The sequence below is a fragment of the Loxodonta africana genome, chromosome 20, assembly GCF_030014295.1.
Source record: "Loxodonta africana isolate mLoxAfr1 chromosome 20, mLoxAfr1.hap2, whole genome shotgun sequence".
NCBI classification, from domain to species: domain Eukaryota; kingdom Metazoa; phylum Chordata; class Mammalia; order Proboscidea; family Elephantidae; genus Loxodonta; species Loxodonta africana.
In genome coordinates, this window is record NC_087361.1 from 62,718,964 (window position 1) to 62,739,535 (window position 20,572).

General features: G+C 36.8%; 1 protein-coding gene across 4 annotated transcripts in view; it reads right to left on the reverse strand.

The window, feature by feature from the left end:
- SYT14 (synaptotagmin 14) overlaps positions 1-20,572 on the reverse strand; it is a 437,307-nt gene that overhangs the window by 295,806 nt on the left and 120,929 nt on the right. For 2 of the 4 annotated variants that reach the window (XM_023548406.2, XM_064273240.1), the window contains exons 1-3: positions 15,116-15,217; positions 11,553-12,548; positions 4,675-4,890 (exon numbers count right to left, since the gene is read on the reverse strand). In XM_023548406.2, the coding sequence (XP_023404174.2) occupies positions 4,675-4,890; positions 11,553-12,246 (910 nt within the window). In that variant the 5' untranslated portion in view covers positions 12,247-12,548; positions 15,116-15,217. Of the gene's footprint in view, positions 1-4,674; positions 4,891-11,552; positions 12,549-15,115; positions 15,281-20,572 lie in introns of those variants that run through there. The other 2 variants (XM_064273241.1, XM_064273242.1) reach the window with 2 other exon arrangements.

Below are 20,572 nucleotides of genomic sequence, written 5' to 3' on the forward strand. Positions count from 1 at the left end.
TGGACTAAACGTACCTTATCAACACTAATAAGGTAATACCATGTCATGTAAAAATGTACATTTTAAAATATTTTTCCTTTTACCTTCTAATTCCCTTTAGTTATCTTAACAAAATTAGTCAAGTCTGACCTTCATAAACCTGTGTGGTGTAATACGTGGAGGAAAGGGTGAGAGCAGCTGAGAGAAGTGTACCCTCATCCACTCATCCCTTTACTTGTACCTCAGAGAAATGAGCCTAGTCCCACCAAGAGAACAGCACCTAGCAGTCCCCTTAGATGGTCAGTCATGAAGTGAGCAGTGTTTCAGCAGAGAAGCATCAGCTATGCAGAGGAACAACCACCTGGTGGAGACTCCAATGCGTATTTGAGGTAGATCACCTTCCTTCACAAATATATACTAGAGGGTTACCATTGATGGGTGGGAGAGAGAAAGTGAACACTTGGGTTACAAATCCCTTCAACTATCTCTTTTTCTTGATTATTAAAGTTGATAAAGAAAGGGTTAGGTGAGGAGGTGGTAAGAAAGTGTAGGCAACAAACGTTCACTTTCTTACCACCTGCTCTCTCCTTAACAACGTTCACTCTGACTTCTTCCTTACTACTCTACTAAACTTTAACTGAAAGTCAGTCAGCAACTTCTGCTAGACAAATACAAAGAAACTTATTTGAATTCTCATCCACGCCAAACCCTGACACACACTGTCCTCCTCCTTCTTAAAACTCTCCTTCCATAGCTGATAAAATACAACATTCCTTGATTCTCTTCTTTATCTCTTTTACTGTTTCTTCTGTTTTTCAGTAGCACCCTTCATTCTCCTGCCAAAGAAAGAAAATGATCCTTTGATCTTTCCTCTGCATACAATCTCCCTCATCAATTGAATCCATTCTCATTGTTTCTACCCCCTAAGCATATATGATCTGTAAACCTCTCTCCCTAACCCTGTTTATTACAAGCTGAAAAGCATTTCCAATTGCTTAAATATTCTGCTATCTCACATATCTACAACCACTTATTAAATCTCTTACCACACCCATCCATCAGACTTCCAACAAAATAAACAGACTCCTCTCCGGACTTCCTATTTGTATTACATGACTTCATCATTTTTCTAGTACTATATGCTGGAAGCCAGCATCATCGTTGACACTTCCTTCCTTCTTTCTAATGTTCCAAATACATTCAGCTACTAAATCCAGTAAACTCTACCTCCATAATGTCTCTCTTGTCCTCCTATATTGCTATTGCCACTAGTGTAATTCAGATTTTTATCATTTCCTGCATAGACTACTTCAAAGGCATCCTTAATTGGTATCTTTGCCTGTAGTCTTCCTGCTGCTAAATTAATCTTTTTAAAGTAAATCCCTGATCACAGTTACCTGCTGAAAACTTTCATTGAGTTCTCACCAGCTAATAAATTAAATCTAAACTTCTCAGTCAGGGAAGCACTCCAGGCTTTATACCTTATCTCTCTTTCCAATTTTATCTCATATTTCCCCATATATATGTATCTTTGGAAACCCTGGTGGCATAGTGGTTAAGTGCTACAGCTGCTAACCAAAGGGTCGGCAGTTTGAATCTGCCAGGCACTCCTTGGAAACTCTATGGGGCAGTTCTACTCTGTCCTATAGGGTCGCTATGAGTTGGAATCGACTCGATGGCACTAGGTTTTGGGTTTTTATATGTATTTTTAAATCTCTTATTTCCCCATATGTTGCAGCCAAGTGGCCTTTTTTTCTTCTGTTCCTGAAATATTGCCTACATTTTACCAGTTTATATTTTGGGGTTTATGAAGTTCCCTCTATCTGAAATACCTCTACTTATTCTTTTCATCAACTTTCTATCTGTTCTTTAAAACTGATCTCAAAGATCACTTTCTCTCTGAAGCTCTCTCATACCTTCCCTGATGGATGGTATTTCAGCCCCTCCCTGAAACCTGCTAGCATGTCTATGTACTTCTGCATCTTAGTCTGTGTGCATGTTGTGAACTTATTGTCACCTGAAACTGCTTTCCCCCAAGATCCTAAGCTCTGAAATCTCCCACTCTAATCAAATCCTCCTGTCTTTCTCACACTCCACTGAACCTATTTTGGGCTTATATATGGTCATTCAATAATCTTTGGTCTTTCAGTAATCAATAACCTATGATATACCTTTTAATAATCAATAACCTCCTACACTTCCGCCACATCCCTACCTCCGGAAGTCCATTGTTATATACTCATCTAGTCCCCTCCCCAACCTAAATTCCCATGATGGCATTTTAACAAGGATATTCATTCCCATGTTCATTCCAGTCACTTCAAACTCAGCATGGCCCACACTAAATCCCCTCCTCCCGCAAACTAACTTCTTTAATGCTCTCTTAGTTAACTAAAACTATTGATTCCTCTCTCACTGAACACATTCAATCACTCACAAAGATATACTGATTCCACCCCTAAACTTATGTATTCTTCATCTCTAAATCCATTGCTACTGCCTCTAGAATCTCCTACCTCCAACTCATCTTCTTTTATAACAGCTAAATAATCTTCCTTAAAAACATTGATCTGATAGTGCCACACTCTCCTGCTTTAAAACTTTTCATGGCTCTACAGTTTCAGGAAGATAATATCCAAACTCCTGAGCATGGCATACAGTCCCTGCCCCTTCTCCAAACACAGGTGCAACACCATCTATTCTGTGAAGCCTCCATTACACATCCCCTATATGCCTACCTCCCAAACAAAGTCTGAGTCATCTCCTCTCTGCACTTCCACAGTACCGTGTCCATGGAACTGAGAGACCTCTTAGCACACTATGTTACACAGATACTCACTAGTTTTCTTACCCCAGACTGTGGGCTCTTCGAGAGAAACAAACTTGTTTTCTTCATATTTAGATCAATAGTATCTAACATAGTGTTTGGCACATAAAAAGTTCTCAACAAATGTCTGTGAAATAAATGAAATCTAATTTCAGAATATCTAAAATCAATCTACCTTAGGTGTTTTATCAAATAATTTAGGGTCAAAATGTCTAGAAAACATGTGATGGGCACTAAATAAATGGCTAAAAAGAGATGAGAAGATGATTCCAGGATATGCGCACCAGTTCCAGGGGTTAGGGCCAGAATGTAAGAGCCATCAAGGTCACCCTTCCCTCCTCACTGTTTGTACCCTTCCCACAGGCTATACAGCCATGCTAAAGAAACAGGACCACTGTGAAGAAGGAATCAAGGAGCAATCAAGTACAGAGGATAAAGAGGAAGGAGTGAGTAGGAAAAAAATTCTAAATTGCAGCTACAAAAAGGGAACTTTATAAGGTCACAGATTACAAACTCAGGGTTGGGTCATGATCGTTCATTTTCATCACTGTTGTCACTATCCGCATCAACAACTACCATTTACTGATCACCTACCTATTTAGCACAGTATGCTAAAAGCTGTACCGTATATATCATCTGGCAAACGTATCAGGCAGGTATTACCCACGTGGCTTTACTGCTTTGCATTAGTTATCTTTGTAAGTACATGTCTTACTTTTCCTAATACTAGAAAGGCACTTTTGAAGGTAGAGTTCATGTTTAGTTTTTTTTTTATTTCCTCCCTAGCACCTCATAAGGAGCCTCATACATAGTAACTGCACAGTATTTGATTAATTTATTGTCACACCTATGTACTAGTAGAAGTAAAAAGCAATCACACCAATCTTTGGTTAGCATACAGCCAAATACAAAAACAGATGATTTAGCCCCTTTGAGAACTCTGTGCTGAGGTAAGACCTTGAGTCATTACTAGTAACAGACCTTAAAACACAAACCACAGCCACGAAAACAATGTGTGTTTGTGTGTAATAATAATAAAGATATCTAGGATATATTGCTCTTTCTTCACATCTGGGTACAAACATAGTAACTACTATGAGTAGTCATACATTGTATCAAGCAAGTAAACATTTTACTGAAGTGTGGAAAAATATGCTTCAATGAATGGCAGTATCTTTTTTTTTATTTCTCTTACAGAAAGATGTAAAACATGTAACAGTGGACTTGCATCTTCTACACAGGTTGAGTTCTGAAGTCAATATCAGTACATAAGGCAAATATCAATTAAAGGCAAAATAATATTTGAAAATTCCTTAAATTGCTTTTAAAGCACAGTACAATACAATATTAGATGTCAATAAACGCATCTCAGCCAGTTTTCCCCCTCCTGCATGGGAGAGATTATGTTTCTTCTGCTGTGTGTCACATACTGTGTATTTGGCTCATGTTTCAAGGCCATGCTGAATGAAAGAGCATATATTTACAGATTGGAAGCATATTCAACATTGTGAGACTCTTAGACTACATCAGTTCCTATAACAGGTCTATAGGAATGGATTCTATTTAGGACAACAGCAGATTCTGGTTTCCCACCTATCTCATGCTTGCTAGGGCATATGGTCATTGCGGAACGAAAGCTAGAATTACCACGGTATTTAAATTATTTGGTGTTTTATTTTGTTTATTTTGTTCTTGGCTTGAGCCCAGAGATTTTAATTTGACTAAGTTCTATTCCCAGAAATGTGACTCTACTATATGTACTATCTCTTGTTTACTGGGCAACCACAGATGCCTAAAGTTTTAGGCACCAACAATCTATATTCTAATACTACAGTTTCTGCTTAAATAAAACAATTAATTTATCTTACCTTCATCTATTGATGCTTCACTACTGTATCCATCATACTCTGCAGAGAGCGGACTGTATTTCTGTCTTGTTTCCCAAGCATAGCTCTTCTGTCCAGAATCTGCCAGTGGTAGTCTGGAATTGTGTGTTCTGGACAAGGCCTCCTGATATCTACCCAGGGCTTCATCTTCACTTTCAGAGGAGGAACCATGTTCACCTTGATCCATGTATGAATTATCTATTGGAAACGAAAGGGAGAGCAAATGATAATTTCAATGCAGTAAAATATCACAGATTTGCTCAAGTTTTTACGTATATATAATAGCAACTAAGAACAACATATATCTACATATTTATATAGATATATACACAAACTATATATACATACACGTATTATCCGTACTTGTAACTTTAAAAAAACATAATCTTTTCATGTAAAGATTTCTGCATTGTTAAGTTTTAACAGAAAAAGTTATATACATACACGTATTATCCGTACTTGTAACTTTAAAAAAACATAATCTTTTCATGTAAAGATTTCTGCATTGTTAAGTTTTAACAGAAAAAGATTAATTTTGCACATTCTAATTACATCAATAATGTTAGTCACATGGATTTTTTAACGATGAAATTACAGTGCTCATCATCTTATAATGTTTTTTTAAAAAATTAAAATATATCTTTTGGGCCATACCACATATATATATATGCATTTTACATTAGCACTCAATGTCTGTTTGTATCTCTCATACATAAACATTAAACGGAAAACATATAAGTTGGTCAAAGAAAGCGATCAGGTTTTTATTTTTTAAAAAAGGTAGCGCACGAAGGAAGTTTTAAGTATTTGCAAGTTAACAAATAAACCTGATTCAAGTAATCAAAATCTGTTATCCAGAGACATTTTTGGTTATCATTCTGGCCAAATTTTTCAAAACCAACGATACGCAGTACTAGAAGGGGAACACAGAAATGCGCAAGATGTATATACTACTGGTGTAATTATAACTCATACAACTTTTCTAGACAGCAATTTGGCAACGTATATCAAATTTTTAAATCTACATAATATTTGATCTATTTCCAAGAATTTGTCAATTTCGTTTCTAAGAATTCAGCCTAAGAAGATAATCACTGTGAACAGACATATGGTTGAGACAATTCACTGCAGAATTCTTTTTAATAACAAAGGAAAATATTTTAAAAAAATTATAATAACCTAAATGTCCATCAGTGGGCTCTGGTTAAGCCAATGGTGATGTATGTATACAGTGGTATACTAAAAAAAGAAAAATTTTCTTTATTTTTTTTTTTCTCATGAGGAGGTGAACTTACACAGGTTCTGACAGGGAAAGGATAGTTACACCACCACGTTAAGAGAAAAGAGGTTACAAAATAATAGATGTATGCACAGCCCTATTTAAAACACACACACGCTACATGTTTACAAGAATATACAAGAAATGTCTGGAAGGAAAGACAACAAACAATACTAAAACCTGTGAAAGACAGGGTTACTAGGAAAAATTTTACTTAAAGTTTTACCTAAATTTCACATAAAATTTTCAGAATCTATACATTTTATAGTATTTTAAAAAGCACTACTTTTCTTTTTTAAAGCTAACACAGTTTGAAACTGTACTATGCTGAGATTCATTTAAACCATGAAGCAACCTTATTAGAATTATTAAATCACTCTAGAAGGGTGAAGAGGCCACAATAGTTCGAAATGACTAGCTGAATCTAATTATTTTTCTCTTTAAACTCAGTTAAGATCATCTGTACTAAAGGAATCAAAGTTTGAAGTTTGGATGGGGAGGCATAGAATAAGTGATTTTAAAATATGGGGAAAAAAATTTTTTTAATATAACAATAAAAAACACAAAGAGGCATGAAACAGCTTTTGGAGATAATGGATATGTTCATTATCTTTGATTGTGATGAAGGTTTCATGGTGTATACATGTGCCAAAACATCATATTCTACACTTTAAATATGTGAAGTTTACTGTATGCCAATTATACCTCAAGAAAGTGGGAAAAAAATGGGACAAAATTGGAATGTTTAGAGTTAGAAGTAAGGGAGCTTAGAAAAATCACTAGATAGTACACAAGTGTTAACTTTGGTGAAGGGAAAGAAAACACACAATATAGGGGAAGGCAGCATAACCTGACCAAGGCAAAGTCATAAAAGCTTTCTAGACACATCCAAACACCTTGAGGGACCAAGTTACTGGGGCTAAGGGCTAGGGCTATGGTGTCTGGGGACATCTAGGTCAAGTGACATAACATGGTTCATAAAGAAAATGTTCTACACCCTACTTTGGTGAGCAGGGTCTGGGGTCTTAAAAGTTTATGAGCAGCCATCTAAGATGCATCTATTGGTGCCATCACGTTTGGAGCAAAGGAGAATGAAGAAAACCAAAGACACAAGGAAAATATTAGTCCAAAGGACTAATGGACCACATGAACCACAGCGTCCACCCAGCTTGAGCCCAGAAGAACTAGATGGTGCCCGGCTACCACCACCGATTGCTCTGTCAGGGATCACAATAGAGGGTCCAAGACAGAAAGAGAGAGAGAGAAATGTAGAACAAAATTCAAATTCACAAAACAGACCAGACTTAATGGCCTGACAGAGACTGGAGGAACCCCGAGACTATGGCCCCCAGAGACCCTGCTAACTCAGAACTGAAGCCACTCCAGAAGCCCACTTTTCAGTCAAACATTAGCCTATAAAACAGTTAACACACACAACGAATGCTGTTGTTAGTTCAATCGAGTATATGAGACCAAATGGGCAACCTCTGCCCAAAAGCAAAGATGAGAAGGCAGGCAGGGACAGGAAAACTGGACAAATGGACATGGGGAATCTGGGATGTAATGGGGAAGAGTGCTGACACATTGCGAGGATTGCAACCAAAATCACAAAACAATTTGTGTATAAATTTTTAAATGAGAAGCTAACTTGCACGATAAATTTTCATCTAAAGTACATACTGTATTGAGCAATGCAGATAGAATGCTTCCATTATTGCAGAAAGTCAGGTTGGATAGTACTGAAAGATGGCAGAGCCAGATTAGAATTCATGCCTTCTGCCTCCCAGTTCAGAGCTTTTACACTCTGTGGAATACCACTGTGGTGGCTTAAGGCAGTAGGAAGGCTTTCAGACTCTTGCAGAAGGTAACTAGAAATTCTATAGTCAAACTTCGCCTATTACAAAATATTACCTAAAGTAGCAATAGATAAGGAAACTCTTCCCTCTTCTTTCTATACCTTATAACCCCTACGTCAGAACCTAGAACACAGGTTGTATTAATATTATGTCATTGTTGTTAGCTGCCGTCCAGTTGGTTTCCAGCTCATGGCAACTCCATGCACAACAGGATTGGACTGTTGTGATCAATAGGATTTTCATAGGCTGATTTTTCAAAAGTAGATAGGCAGGCCTTTCTTCCTAGTCTACGTTAGTCTGGAAACTCTGCTGAAACCTGTTCACTACTATAGCAACACACAACCCTCCGCTGACACACAGCTGGTAGCTGCAATGGCTGGGAATCAGACCTGAGTCTCCCGTGCAGAGGGGAAGAACTCTACCACTGAACCACCACTAATCCCTGTTAATACTGCAGTTCAGCTAAATGAGGGTTAATCTATGGGTCAAACAACTTTCAAAACAATGTTTGCCACATATCACGTTCAAGTTTAGTACTGGTGATATTCTGGAATACTGGAGAGATATTTGGCTTCTTGAGGTATCAGCACGCTTCTTAATGAAAACAAATCAAAACAAACTTTCAAACCCTATACTGCTACTTGTCCATGGATAAACCATTCCACTATGTCATGTTTTGAAGAGAAAAATATGTAAGCTATTCTCTAAAACTTGCTCTTGAACATAGAGTAGCTAAAGTGAAGAAAAGAAATGATGAAGTAAATGAATTGAACAGAAGATTCCGAAGGGCAGCTTGAGAAGACAAAGTGAAGTATTACAATGAAATGTGCAAAGACCTGGAGTTAGAAAACCAAAAAAGAAGAACACATTCAGCATTTAAGCTGAAAGAACTAAAGAAAAAATTCAAGCCTTGAGTTGCAATACTGAAGGATTCTATGGGCAAAATATTGAATGATGCAGGAAGCAACAAAAGAAGATGAAAGGAATACACAGAGTCATTGTACCAAAAAGAATTGGTCAACGTTCAACCATTTCAAGAGGAAGCATATGATCAGGAACCAATGGTACTGAAGGAAGAGGTCCAAGCTGCACGGAAGACATTAGGGAAAAAAACATGGCTCCAGGAATTGGTGGAATATCAATTGACATGTTTCAACAAATGGATACAGCGCTGGAAATGCTCACTCATCTATGCAAAGAAATTTGGAAAACAACTACTTGGCCAACCGACTGGAATCCATATTTATGCCTATTCCAAAGAAAGGTGATCCACCAGAATGCAGAAATTATCAAACAACAGCATTAATATCACATGGAAGTACAATTTTGTTGAAGATAACTAAAAAATGTTGCAGCAGTACATCAACAAGGAACTGCCAGAAATTCAAGCTGTATTCAGAAGAGAACATGGAACCAGGAATATCATTGCTGATATCAGATGGATCTTGGTTGAAAGCAGAGAATACCAGAAGGATGTTTACCTGTGTTTATTGACTATGCAAAGGCATTCGACTGTGTGGATCATAACAAATTAATGGATAACACTGCGAAAAATGGGAATTACAGGACACTTAATTGCGCTCCTGTGGAAACTGTACTTAGACCAAGAGGCAGTTGTCTGAATAGAACAAGGGAATACTGCCTGTTTTAAAGTTAAAAGGTATGTGTCAGGGCTGTATTCTTTCACCATACTTATTCAATCTGTATGCTGAGCAAATAATCCGAGAAACTGAACTATATGAAGAAGAGCGCGGCAACAGGATTAACAATCTGCATTACGTAGACGAAACCACTTTGCTGGCTGTAAGTGAAGAGGACTTGAAGCACTTACTGATGAAGATCAAAGACCAGAGCCTTCGGTATGGATTACATCTCAACATAAAGAAAAAGGAAATCCTCGGAACTGGGCCTATAAGCAACATCATTTTAAACAGAGAAGAGATTGAAGCTGTCAAGGATTTCATTTTACTTGGATCCACAATCAATGCCCACGGAAGCAGCAGTCAAGAAATCAAGTGATGCATTGCATTCGGCATATCTGCTGCAAAAGACCTCTTTAAAGTGTTAAAAAGCAAAGATGTCACTTTAAAGACTAACGTGCACCTGACCTAAGCCATGGTGTTTTCAGTCACCTCATATGCATAAGAATGCTGGATGATGAATAAGGAAGGCCAAAGAAGAATTGACGTATGTGAATTATGATGTTGGTGAAGAATACTGAATATACCATGGACTGTCAGAAGAACAAACAAATTTGCCTTGGAAGACGTACAGCCAGAACGCTCCTTAGAGGTGGCAAGGGCAAGACTTCGTTTCAAGTACTGTGGACATGTTATCAGAAGAGACCAGTCCCTGGAAAACAACATCATGCTTGGTAAAGCGGAGGGTCAGTGAAAAAGAGGAAGACCCTAAATGAGATGGACTGACACAGTGGCTACAACAATAAGCTCAAACACAGCAGCAATGATTGTAAGGATGGTACAGAACCAGGCGGTATTTCATGCTACTGTACATAGGGTCACTGTGGGTCAGAACCAACTCTACAGCACCTAACAACTATTCTACTTTATGTTATTTATTTATTTTTGCTACTTCAAGAAATAAAGCTATCAAAACAAAACAAAACAACAACAAAAAAAAAACCCACTGCCGTGGAACCACTGAATCTAACATTTGAAAAACTGCTAGAAGAATAGATTCCAAAACAGAGTATATTCTGAAAAATTTGGCATTCCTCTTTAGGTAGCTCATTCATCCTGCATCAGCCTCTACTATATCACTTAGAAATCACTTATATACTCGATAGACAGCAGATCCCTATTACATATGTAATCACGTGGCAGAACTGAAAAAGTCTTACTCATTTCTACTACTCCTCAGTTTCTGTTATTTTTAATGAGAATATGAATTTATAGAAAAATTGCAGATATGTATTTTGTAAATAAATGCCAGGGTACTTTTGGCCTTGTGATCAGATCAGCAATAAATGGAAATGATTGAGAGATTCACCAGAAGCAATTACTAGCAGTAGGAAGCAATTCTGCCACCAAAAGAAATTATCTGTCAGCTAATTGTTTTGAAAATTATCACAAATATTGTGGTTGAAAACTCTTAAGTATTTAGTTTAAATCTTAATTATAGAAAGATAACTCATAAATTGTTAATAGACTGTTTGTATATACTCATTGTAAACATAAAGGAGTCATATGAAATTCATAACGTATGGATAAATGAATAAAAAGACAAACCCTAAAGCATGTTAATCAATAAAATCTATTGCTCTCAAGGAAAAATATATAAAACATTTGATATTTGATTCTTACTAGGCATGAAGAGTTACACTGTACAGAGAACTCAGGGGTTAGTCATAAAAATTGAAAAATGCTACCACAGCACATCGAACATACACAAGCTGAAGTCTGCACACAGCTTCAGGAAACCACAGAGTTTCTGGTTGTAAAATAAGTGGAATGTAGAAAAATTAGGGCCACTGAAAAATTTGCCAAAAACACAGGGTCAATACTTTACTTATGGTTGTATGAATAGCATGAATGCTCTTGAAACGAGTGTGAGAAAAAATTACATGCTCTCAGTAAGAAAATTCAAAAAAGTAAATTAGATATACAGACGTGTAGGAAAGTTGAGAAATTTGGAAAATGCCTTGCTAATTAAAAAAAAAATCAACAGAAAATTTAATCACTCAAACCAACATTAGGAGACCTCACCTTTTTCTGGTATTATCTTAGAATATTTTTCATCTTTACTTTGTGCTGTCCCTTTCTTGGCCCAAATGGCTTCATTTTTCTTTGTTTTTGTGGGTCCTTTCACTTTGTAGTATTTTGCTGGATTTATTTGCTCTTTGATTTTTCCGTGTAATCTATCTTTAGAGTTAGTTATTTTACATCTGTCAGTACTTTCAAGTGCTTGACAAGGAGATCCGGCCCATGTACTCTGCTTGAGAGCTGATGTCCCATTACCTACGTGGCCTTTCAAAGAAGAATCATCAGCATTACTAGTTTCTTGATATTTTGATAGAGTCTGTTGCCTACAATTAACACGTTCAAGTACTCCTTCTTCATGCATAGCTTCATGCTTTTGTGAAAATGAAGTAAAACAATTTATTTGCTTTGCTCTGTGCTCTGAACTGGATTGTGTTTTCTGACAATTGGCATCTTTGGTGACTTCTGGTAACATAGCATTTTTTTGTTTAGAATTATCTATGACTTCTTCTGCTGCAGAGTTTTCCTCTTCTGGGCGAAAACCATTTATCATACTTGTCACCTGCTCAGCGACAGAGTCAGTTAAAGCACAGCTGACATCCCCAACAGCAGTGGTCAAGTCTTCTACAACACTACTAATTGTGCCCACCAGAGAGGACACTGAAGGCAGGTGCTGCCGAAAATTTTTGAAAAATGCCATTTTCTAATTCTTTCTTCCTTAATTCTTAATTAAAATATCAACCATTTGGGAACTTGAATTTAGTACTTATTTAAATGTTGCTACTCATCAGCTCAATACTAGTATTTCACACAGTAGCTTTTAATCTTTCTGTAAATTCATTATAAACTGGAAGAAATATGTTGTAGTAAAGCCTCTTCGTTCAGGAAAAACAAATCAAACCACTTGGTTTAAAGGTAATGACATTTTCCCACTCCACAGCTATCATAATAGCAGCAAAACAATATTTTCCCCTCAAATACTATTGAGTTTTTATTCTACACCTGCAACGAAGAAGTATAAAAAGGATTTTTATTACGTGCTTTTACTTTCCATGTTAATAGTCTATGCTGGGGAACTACTCTATCTTATTAACATACTACTAGTATTGTTTCAAATTATAGAAAAATATTAAGAAGAAAAGAGTATTCATTTTAGAGAAACTAAAGGGGGAAAAATCGATCTTACAATGAATTCTAGGAAGTAAATATTATTCCTCTTATTTAATTAATGAAAGTAAAACCAAAGTTTAGAAAGTTTTAGAAGGCCCCAAGATACTTTGAAGGGACCTTCCAGGTTAAACTATTTTTATAATATTAAGCTGATATTCAACTTTTTCACTCTCATCTGCTCCCAAGTGAACATGGGTTTTCCAGAGGCTACATGGCAGGCTGAGTATAGAAGCAGATATGATAATCCAGCTATTGTCTATAACATAAGACATTAAAAAGGTTTGCAAAAAATGTAAGACACTACTCTTCTTACCAAAGTTTTCTGGTTTTGGAAATATACAGCTTTATAGTTTTAAAATACATTATTTACATTATTATGTAATAGGTTTATTGTTTTTTAAATAAGTTGATATAAATATTTTAAAATTTTCTCAGTTCTAACTTTTAACTGTAAATATCAACAGATATGTGACCCACATAAACAAATGCCCTTTGAGATCCTCAATAATTTTTAAGACTGTAAAGGGGTCATTAGACCCCCAAAAATGAGAGCTGCTGAGGCAGAGAATTACTGGAGGCTGCTAAAAGAGGTATCTTTAACCAGTCATTCTACACAATGATCAGAAAGTAGAACTGGAATGGAGTATGAGAAACACTGAACTTAACCAAATCAAAACCACATAGAGTTTCCTAGCCCAAAAGTAAAAGAATGTAACTAAATTAACAGATTTTTATAAATAATGGGGCTATTAACTTTTAAGTTATGTAAGAGAAAAGCATCTTTCTAACATATGTACATAAAGAAAAGGTTTCTCAAAATCCTAAATTAACACCTTGCTTTTATAATTCTCAACTTGTTCCTGCTATCATTTATACAGAAACAACAAATTAATAACTCTTATAAGAAAAGCAAAACTTATTCACAAGAGAAAGAACAGTATCAAAACCCTCATAAATGACTGTATCTAGTAACATTAAAATTATATAATACGTATGATGCCAAGGGAAGAAGTAGAACACTGCTTTTTATAATCAGACTCTACATACTAAATTACTTAGAAAAACCACATTCTCTAAACAATAAAATTATCTATCAACTGGGAATTCAAAAGCAGGTAAACAAAAAGCATGGACATTTGAAAACAGCTGTCTAGCTCTTTCAAGGGCACTGGTGCCTATATTTTCCTGCTATATTTTCTACCCCTGGAAAATGGCATTCGAGCCATGATGCTGGTCTGCACCACATTTGAGTGCTGAGAACCATTCCTATAAGGGGATGCTCCTAAGAGGAGTGATTGTGGAAACTTTTGTATCTTTTGGCTTCTGTACAGGAAGATAAGTCCTGCAAGTATGTTTATTGTTTCCTTTGTGTTAGTGGGAAGGTACAGTTAACCAGCATTCAGAAATATTCAAGTAAATAAGTTATTTTCGGGGTGCAAATAGTTTGTGATGTGCTTCCTGGGGCATGGGGCTGGTATGTAATGTGCTTCACAGAGCATGGGTCCGATATGTGCACCTGCACTAGTCAACTCCCTGGTGGCGGCTTTTATAAAGCGCTCGCCTCCCTGATGGAGAGCATCTCCTAGTCAAGACACCCAGTGGGTGGTGCAGGGAATGCAGCACTCAGAAGAACCACACTCCAACAACAATTATGTGCAACAAATGCAAAATGCCTTTACATGTCACCCCATGTTTCCTAAAGTTTCACTCAAAATCAAACTGATTACAATTATCTGCAGTAAGTGCAATGTTTACTTAGTGATTCATGTGTATTTTGGGAACACCGAGTAAGACATTTTATGGCTTAGTGTAATGCACTTTCAGGGCCATGGGACCGACAGGTACCCTGTTTGTGATGTACTTCATGGAACATAGAACCGATATGGCCAGCTTGCAACTGGCACCTCAATTTTTCAGATAACAAAAAACTACCCCAAATAATGATTCAGCATCCATCCCAATATTGAAAAAACATGGCATCACAAAAAAAAAATTCCAAAAATAATAATAATTCATACTTTAAAGGGCTAGAGAGCTATCTGGACAATGGATTTAAGCTGTGTATGCATCAAGGCACATTCTTCTTCCTAAAGCATATCTGTTCATATTATAGACTCGAAAGCACACACTACATATAAAAAATTAAAAAGTCATTTTTTTTTAACAGTAGACAGTTCACCTGGATCCAGTACACTGGCAATTTGTGGGCAACAGGAGTACAACTGGCATAATTTACTTAATAGTAGATCTTCTAATCTCACAGAACAGTGGCTCAAATGATAGCTTACTATATGTTGAAACCAACCTTTTTATTATATATATACACATTTAAAACCACAGAAAGTAATAGAAAAGCAGAGATTAAAAAACAAACAGAGAAGCAGTAATATGATACTTACAAATTTTTTCCTGTGAATTCTTCCTTGTACTGTATTCTGAACCAAGATCTGGAAACCCTCCAACATTTTCAAAACAGAACTTCTTATTAATATAGAGAAAAAGGAGCAGCATCAAGATAATAAACACCCCAACAGCTGACAAAAATCCAACTGCCTCTGGAGATACTAGAGAAAAAAAAGTCACAGCTGTAAGCATTTATTTCTTTTAAACTACAAATAAAAGGAAACCCCATACATGTGTTAAGTTACTGCCATATATGAATTATAGTCTTTGTCATAGTTTAAAATAGTTTCATTTATAACAAAAACAAACTGTATTTAATGACACTTGATTAATTCAATCAACTGCATTCATTCAAGTCTTCTAGAAGTTTCCCTATAAATTATGTTGGAAACAAATAATCTCAAAGACAGAAGTCTGTAAAATAAGTATTTATCATATGTATCATCCAGTGAAGAGTACTACAAAAATTTTGACTTAAGAATTAAAAAATAATAATTCCCAGGCACTGGTGTATTACTCAATCAAACTTCTGGTAAAATATATTATTATTATCATCTCTAAAAGCTTCAATACTCCTTTCTTTTTAAATAAATTCTGGACGCCCTAACCTCGCATTCAAAGCTCTAGCCTCTTTTCAGTGTTACACTCCAGTTACACAGTTCCACTCATTGGCTTGAACTGGCTGTGTGCATTTCCACACTCCTTGTTTTTGTTCATCCTCTTCTCCTTCCTGGAACAAACAAGTCTTCTCTCCCATATCACAGATTCACTCAGGCACCAAATATTTCTGCAGCATCAGCCTTACACCAGGCACTGATAGAAATGTAATAAAAGCTATGACTAGGGAAGAACAGAACTATGAGAACCACAGGAACACAACAAATGCTGAGAGATCAAGACAGCTTTTCTGAAAATTATAACATCTGTGATTATATATCAAGACTTAGTAAGAAGTAGCCAAGTTAAGACTATTCTAGGCAGAAGAAACAGCATGTGCAAAGGCCCAGAGACAGGACATCACTGTACATACCAGAAACCGAACAAAACTTTGCTACGATGACCTACCAGATATACAAATCTTGAGAGAACAGATGAAATCACCCAAAGAGATTGTGTATAGCGAGGAGAGACAAAATCGTCTCCATCTATTCCAATCATCTATCATTCCTTCCTTCCAAGTTTTTGCACTACTGTCATGACACTAGTCATTTAGAGTTAAATAGGAACTAATTCTGTGTATCCCCAGTGCCTTACAAATAATATTCAAATATTAGCTGACAGTGACTCCTAAGCCTCAAACACTCCGGCATCTACAACTTACCCTTTCTTCCTCCATCGCTCACTCAACAACTAAAATGCCATATCCTGCAAGACTTCTTCTCTAATCAGAAGAGCTGTACTAGTAAGTATCTAATTCATTTGCTAAAAATGAAGTCACCAACTGCTTAATGATGAGTGCTTTATCTATTAATCTTTCATTATTTGTGAAAGCTACACATCTCAGGTATAGAATTAGGTATGACATTATAGTCTACTCAAAGCAGGGTCAATAGTGTCATGGTAGAGGACAGGGAGGGGCAATGAGAGTGAGGGGAGGGGGTGGTGAGAACAGCAGCAGTGCTATATGGATATCAGATTCAGGGACAGGTGCTAGAACCAAGAAGTTATACCTAGGCATCAGTCCTACCTATCTCAGTCTCTGTCTGGAGTACAGCTAGGGAAGAGAACAGTATTTTAATAAAAGAAGCCAAGGTAAATAACGTAAAAACAATGGTGTGCTTCAAGCCTCAAGGATGAGGTAAGAAGGAAAACAGAAGACTATCATCAGCATTACTTGTGGCCAGGAAAGTCTGAAGTTGGACAGAATCAGTTGTGAAGACGTAGAAGAGAGCAGTACTTTAACAAAACATTGTAAACAGCACCTATATATAGAAGATGCCCTTTTATCCCTGTAACAAAACACACTCAGAAGTTTGATGCTAAGTGGCAGCCTGAATATCTCCCATCTTGAAGACTAGATGAGAGAGAAAACCTAGCTCACCTCATTTAAGAAAGAAAGAAGAAACCTAGTTATTGCTAATAACAACAGTAGCACGCACATATAGCATAAATTAAGTATCATTCACCATTTTAAGCACTTTACATATATCAGCAACCTTAATTTTCACCATGGGCCCATTATAAACTGAGATTGAGATACTGAATAAACAGATTATTAAACTACATGCCAGCTAGCAAGCAGAAAGTCAGGATTCAAACTCTGTCTGGCTCCAGAGTCCGCGTTTTTAACCATGCTCATAACTGCTGCTCCTGTTTCCCCTCTCCTCTTCTTGTTTCTTCCTACTGGCTAACTCAATCCTATTTCTGTGCTCCTCTTTCATCTTCCTCCTTTCATCTGTAAATCTAATTTAATGGGAAACATCAACTATAAACAAATAGATATAATGCAATATAATAAGTACTATAATAGAGGTATGAATGTAAAGTATTACTGGAGCACAAAGAAGAACACTACCTGGAGAAGTTACAAAAAGGCTTCAGAAAGGAGATGACACTTGAGCACAACTGGAAGGATTAATAGAAACTTTATAAAGAGTAAAAGGGCAGATCAAATAGCATAGTCAATACACAGAAACAATGTGTGTGGCATCCTATAAGCACTAATGGGCAAGAGTCATGGCTGCCTTATATATCTGTATCCCCAAAGCACAATGTCTAGCACATAAGTAAAATCATAGCTGATTTTTAATACACATTGTGAATGAATGTATGTTCAGGAAAGAACAAGAATACATTAGAGGACATGAGGCTGGAGATGCAAGTGGAGTCCAGATTGTCAAAGAACCTTTAATACATCCTAAAAATTTAATACTTAGGGAACATGATTGCAGGTTTGCCCTGCGGAATTTTAATGCCTTAAAACAATCAGAAAACCGAATATAGTAGGGAGTGAATGGTGGCAAGTAAGCCAATTGTGAGGCAGATGAAAAGTTCCAAGAAAATATAATGAGTTTGCTCATGATCATTAGCCACGAGAGAGACACAATCAAAACTACAATGAGATATCATCTTAACCCGAAATCATAGCACTGATTTAAAAAAAAAAAAAAAACCCCAGAAAAGAACAAATGCTGGGAAGGTTGTAGGAAGATTGTAACTCTTATACACGGCTGGTGGGATGTAGAATGGTACAACCACTATGAAAAATGGTATGGCACTTCCTTAAAATGCTAGAAATAGAAATATCATATGATCCAGCAATCCTACTCCTAGGAATATATCCTAGAGAAATAAGAGCCATCACACAAATAGACATATGAACACCCATGTTCACTGTAGCACTATTCACAATAGCAAAAGGATGGAAACAGCCTAGGTGCCCATCAACAGATGAATGGATAAACAAATTATGGCACATACACACAATGGAATACTATGCAATGATGAATCTGCCAAACATCTCATGACATGGATGAATCTGAAGGACATTATGCTGAGTGAAAAAAATCACAAAAGGACAAATGTTATATATACGCAACTATTATAAACAGACAAAAAAAATAATTATACAAAGAAAGAAACATTTTTTGATTGTTACCAGGGATGGGAGGGGGAGGTAGAGAAAATCACTAACTAGAGAGTAGACACATTAACTTTGGTGGAGGGAAAGGCAGTGCATAATATGGGGTAAGACAGCACATGACCAAGGCAAGAAAAGACACTGAGAGGTGCACAAGAATAAAAAGGCAACAAAGGTAAATAGTACAACATATAGCAACCCTGCAACAACAATAATAACAAACAATAAGTTATGAGTGGATACACAGGTAGATATGTATGCTGAACAGATGTGGGAGGGCATATGGGAGTACACCCATGTGCATATATAGGTTTGGCTGTGCGTATTTCTACATACATATTCATATATGCTGCATGTATGTTCATATATATAATAGAGCACACGGGAGCACAGTCATGGAAACATCCTAGACATAACCAAACATCTCATGAGACCGAGTTACTAGGGCTGGGGCTAGTGGTCACAGTCTCGGAGGACATCTAGGTCAATTCGCATAGCATAATTCATAAGGACAGCATTCTACATCCTATTTTTGTGAGTAATGTCTACGGTCTTAAAGCTTGTGAACAGCCATTTAAGATAAAACTATTGGTCTCTCTCCATCTGGAGCAAAGAGTGAAGAAAACCAAAGACTCAAGAAAACAATTAGTCGAAAGGACTAAAGGACCACACTAGCCTCCACGAGCCTGAGACCAAAAGAACTAGATGGGGCCCAGCTACCACTACCGATCACTCTGACCAGGATCACAATAGAAGGTCCTGGTTAAAGTGAGAAAAATTGTAGAACAAAATTCAAATTCATAAAAAAGACCAGATTTACTGGTCCAAGAGAGACTGCAGGAATCCCAAGACTATGGCCCTTAGATACCCTACTAACTTGGAACTGAAGCCATTCCTGGAGATCATCTTTAGCCAAATTAATAGACAGGCGTATAAATAAACAATAACACCCATGAGAAAAGTGCTCATTAGAACAATCATCTATACGAGACCAAAGGGCGACATCGGCTGAAAAGCAAAGGTAAGAAGGCAGGAAGGGGCAGGAAAACAGGATGAATGGAAATCGGGAACTCGGGGTGGTAATGAGGAGAGTGCTGACATGTTGCAGGGAGTAGAACCAATGTCACAGAACAATTTGTGCATAAACTATTGAATGGGAAACTAATTTGCTCTGTAAACTTTCACCTAAAGCATAACTAAAAAAAAAAAAAACATGTTGAGTTCTTAAACTAAGCAGTAACACTGGTGACAAAGCAAAAGGGGTAAACTCTAGAGTCTTTGTTCAAAGAAAACTGGTAATGACTTGATCAAGTAGAAGTAGAGGAGGAGGAAAAAGAGAAATTGAGGATAACTCTACCTTAAGTGACGGGGTGAATAGCAACACCATTACTAAAAATGAAAAATGTAAGAGGAAAGGCAAACTGAGTTTAAGACATGGAGGCTAAGGGCGAGGGGAAGCAGAAGGAGTGAGGCGGAAAGTAATTCCGTTATTGACATTTTACTTTAGAAAAGTCAGGAGAATACTTCAGTGTGAGTGTCTAGTACACAGCAGGAGATATGGGCATGGTGCTCTGGTGAAGGTGAGCTACATATGAAAGATTTGGGAATTTTCTCTTTTACTCCTCTTAATCCATATGAATGATACATAAGACTTTACTCACTAAATTACAAATCAAACTGGCAAATGATATACAGTGCTAGGCTTTATTAATGATCCCATTTCTTACATTCCAAATTTTTATGTAAGTACTGTGACTTTGGACTAATTAAAAATCTTTCACCACTAGAAGTTGAAAGATGCCTAAGTAAATATACTGTTCACACAACTCCTTTTTGCCCATCACCTGACTAAATGCTCATTTTCCCCATTCAC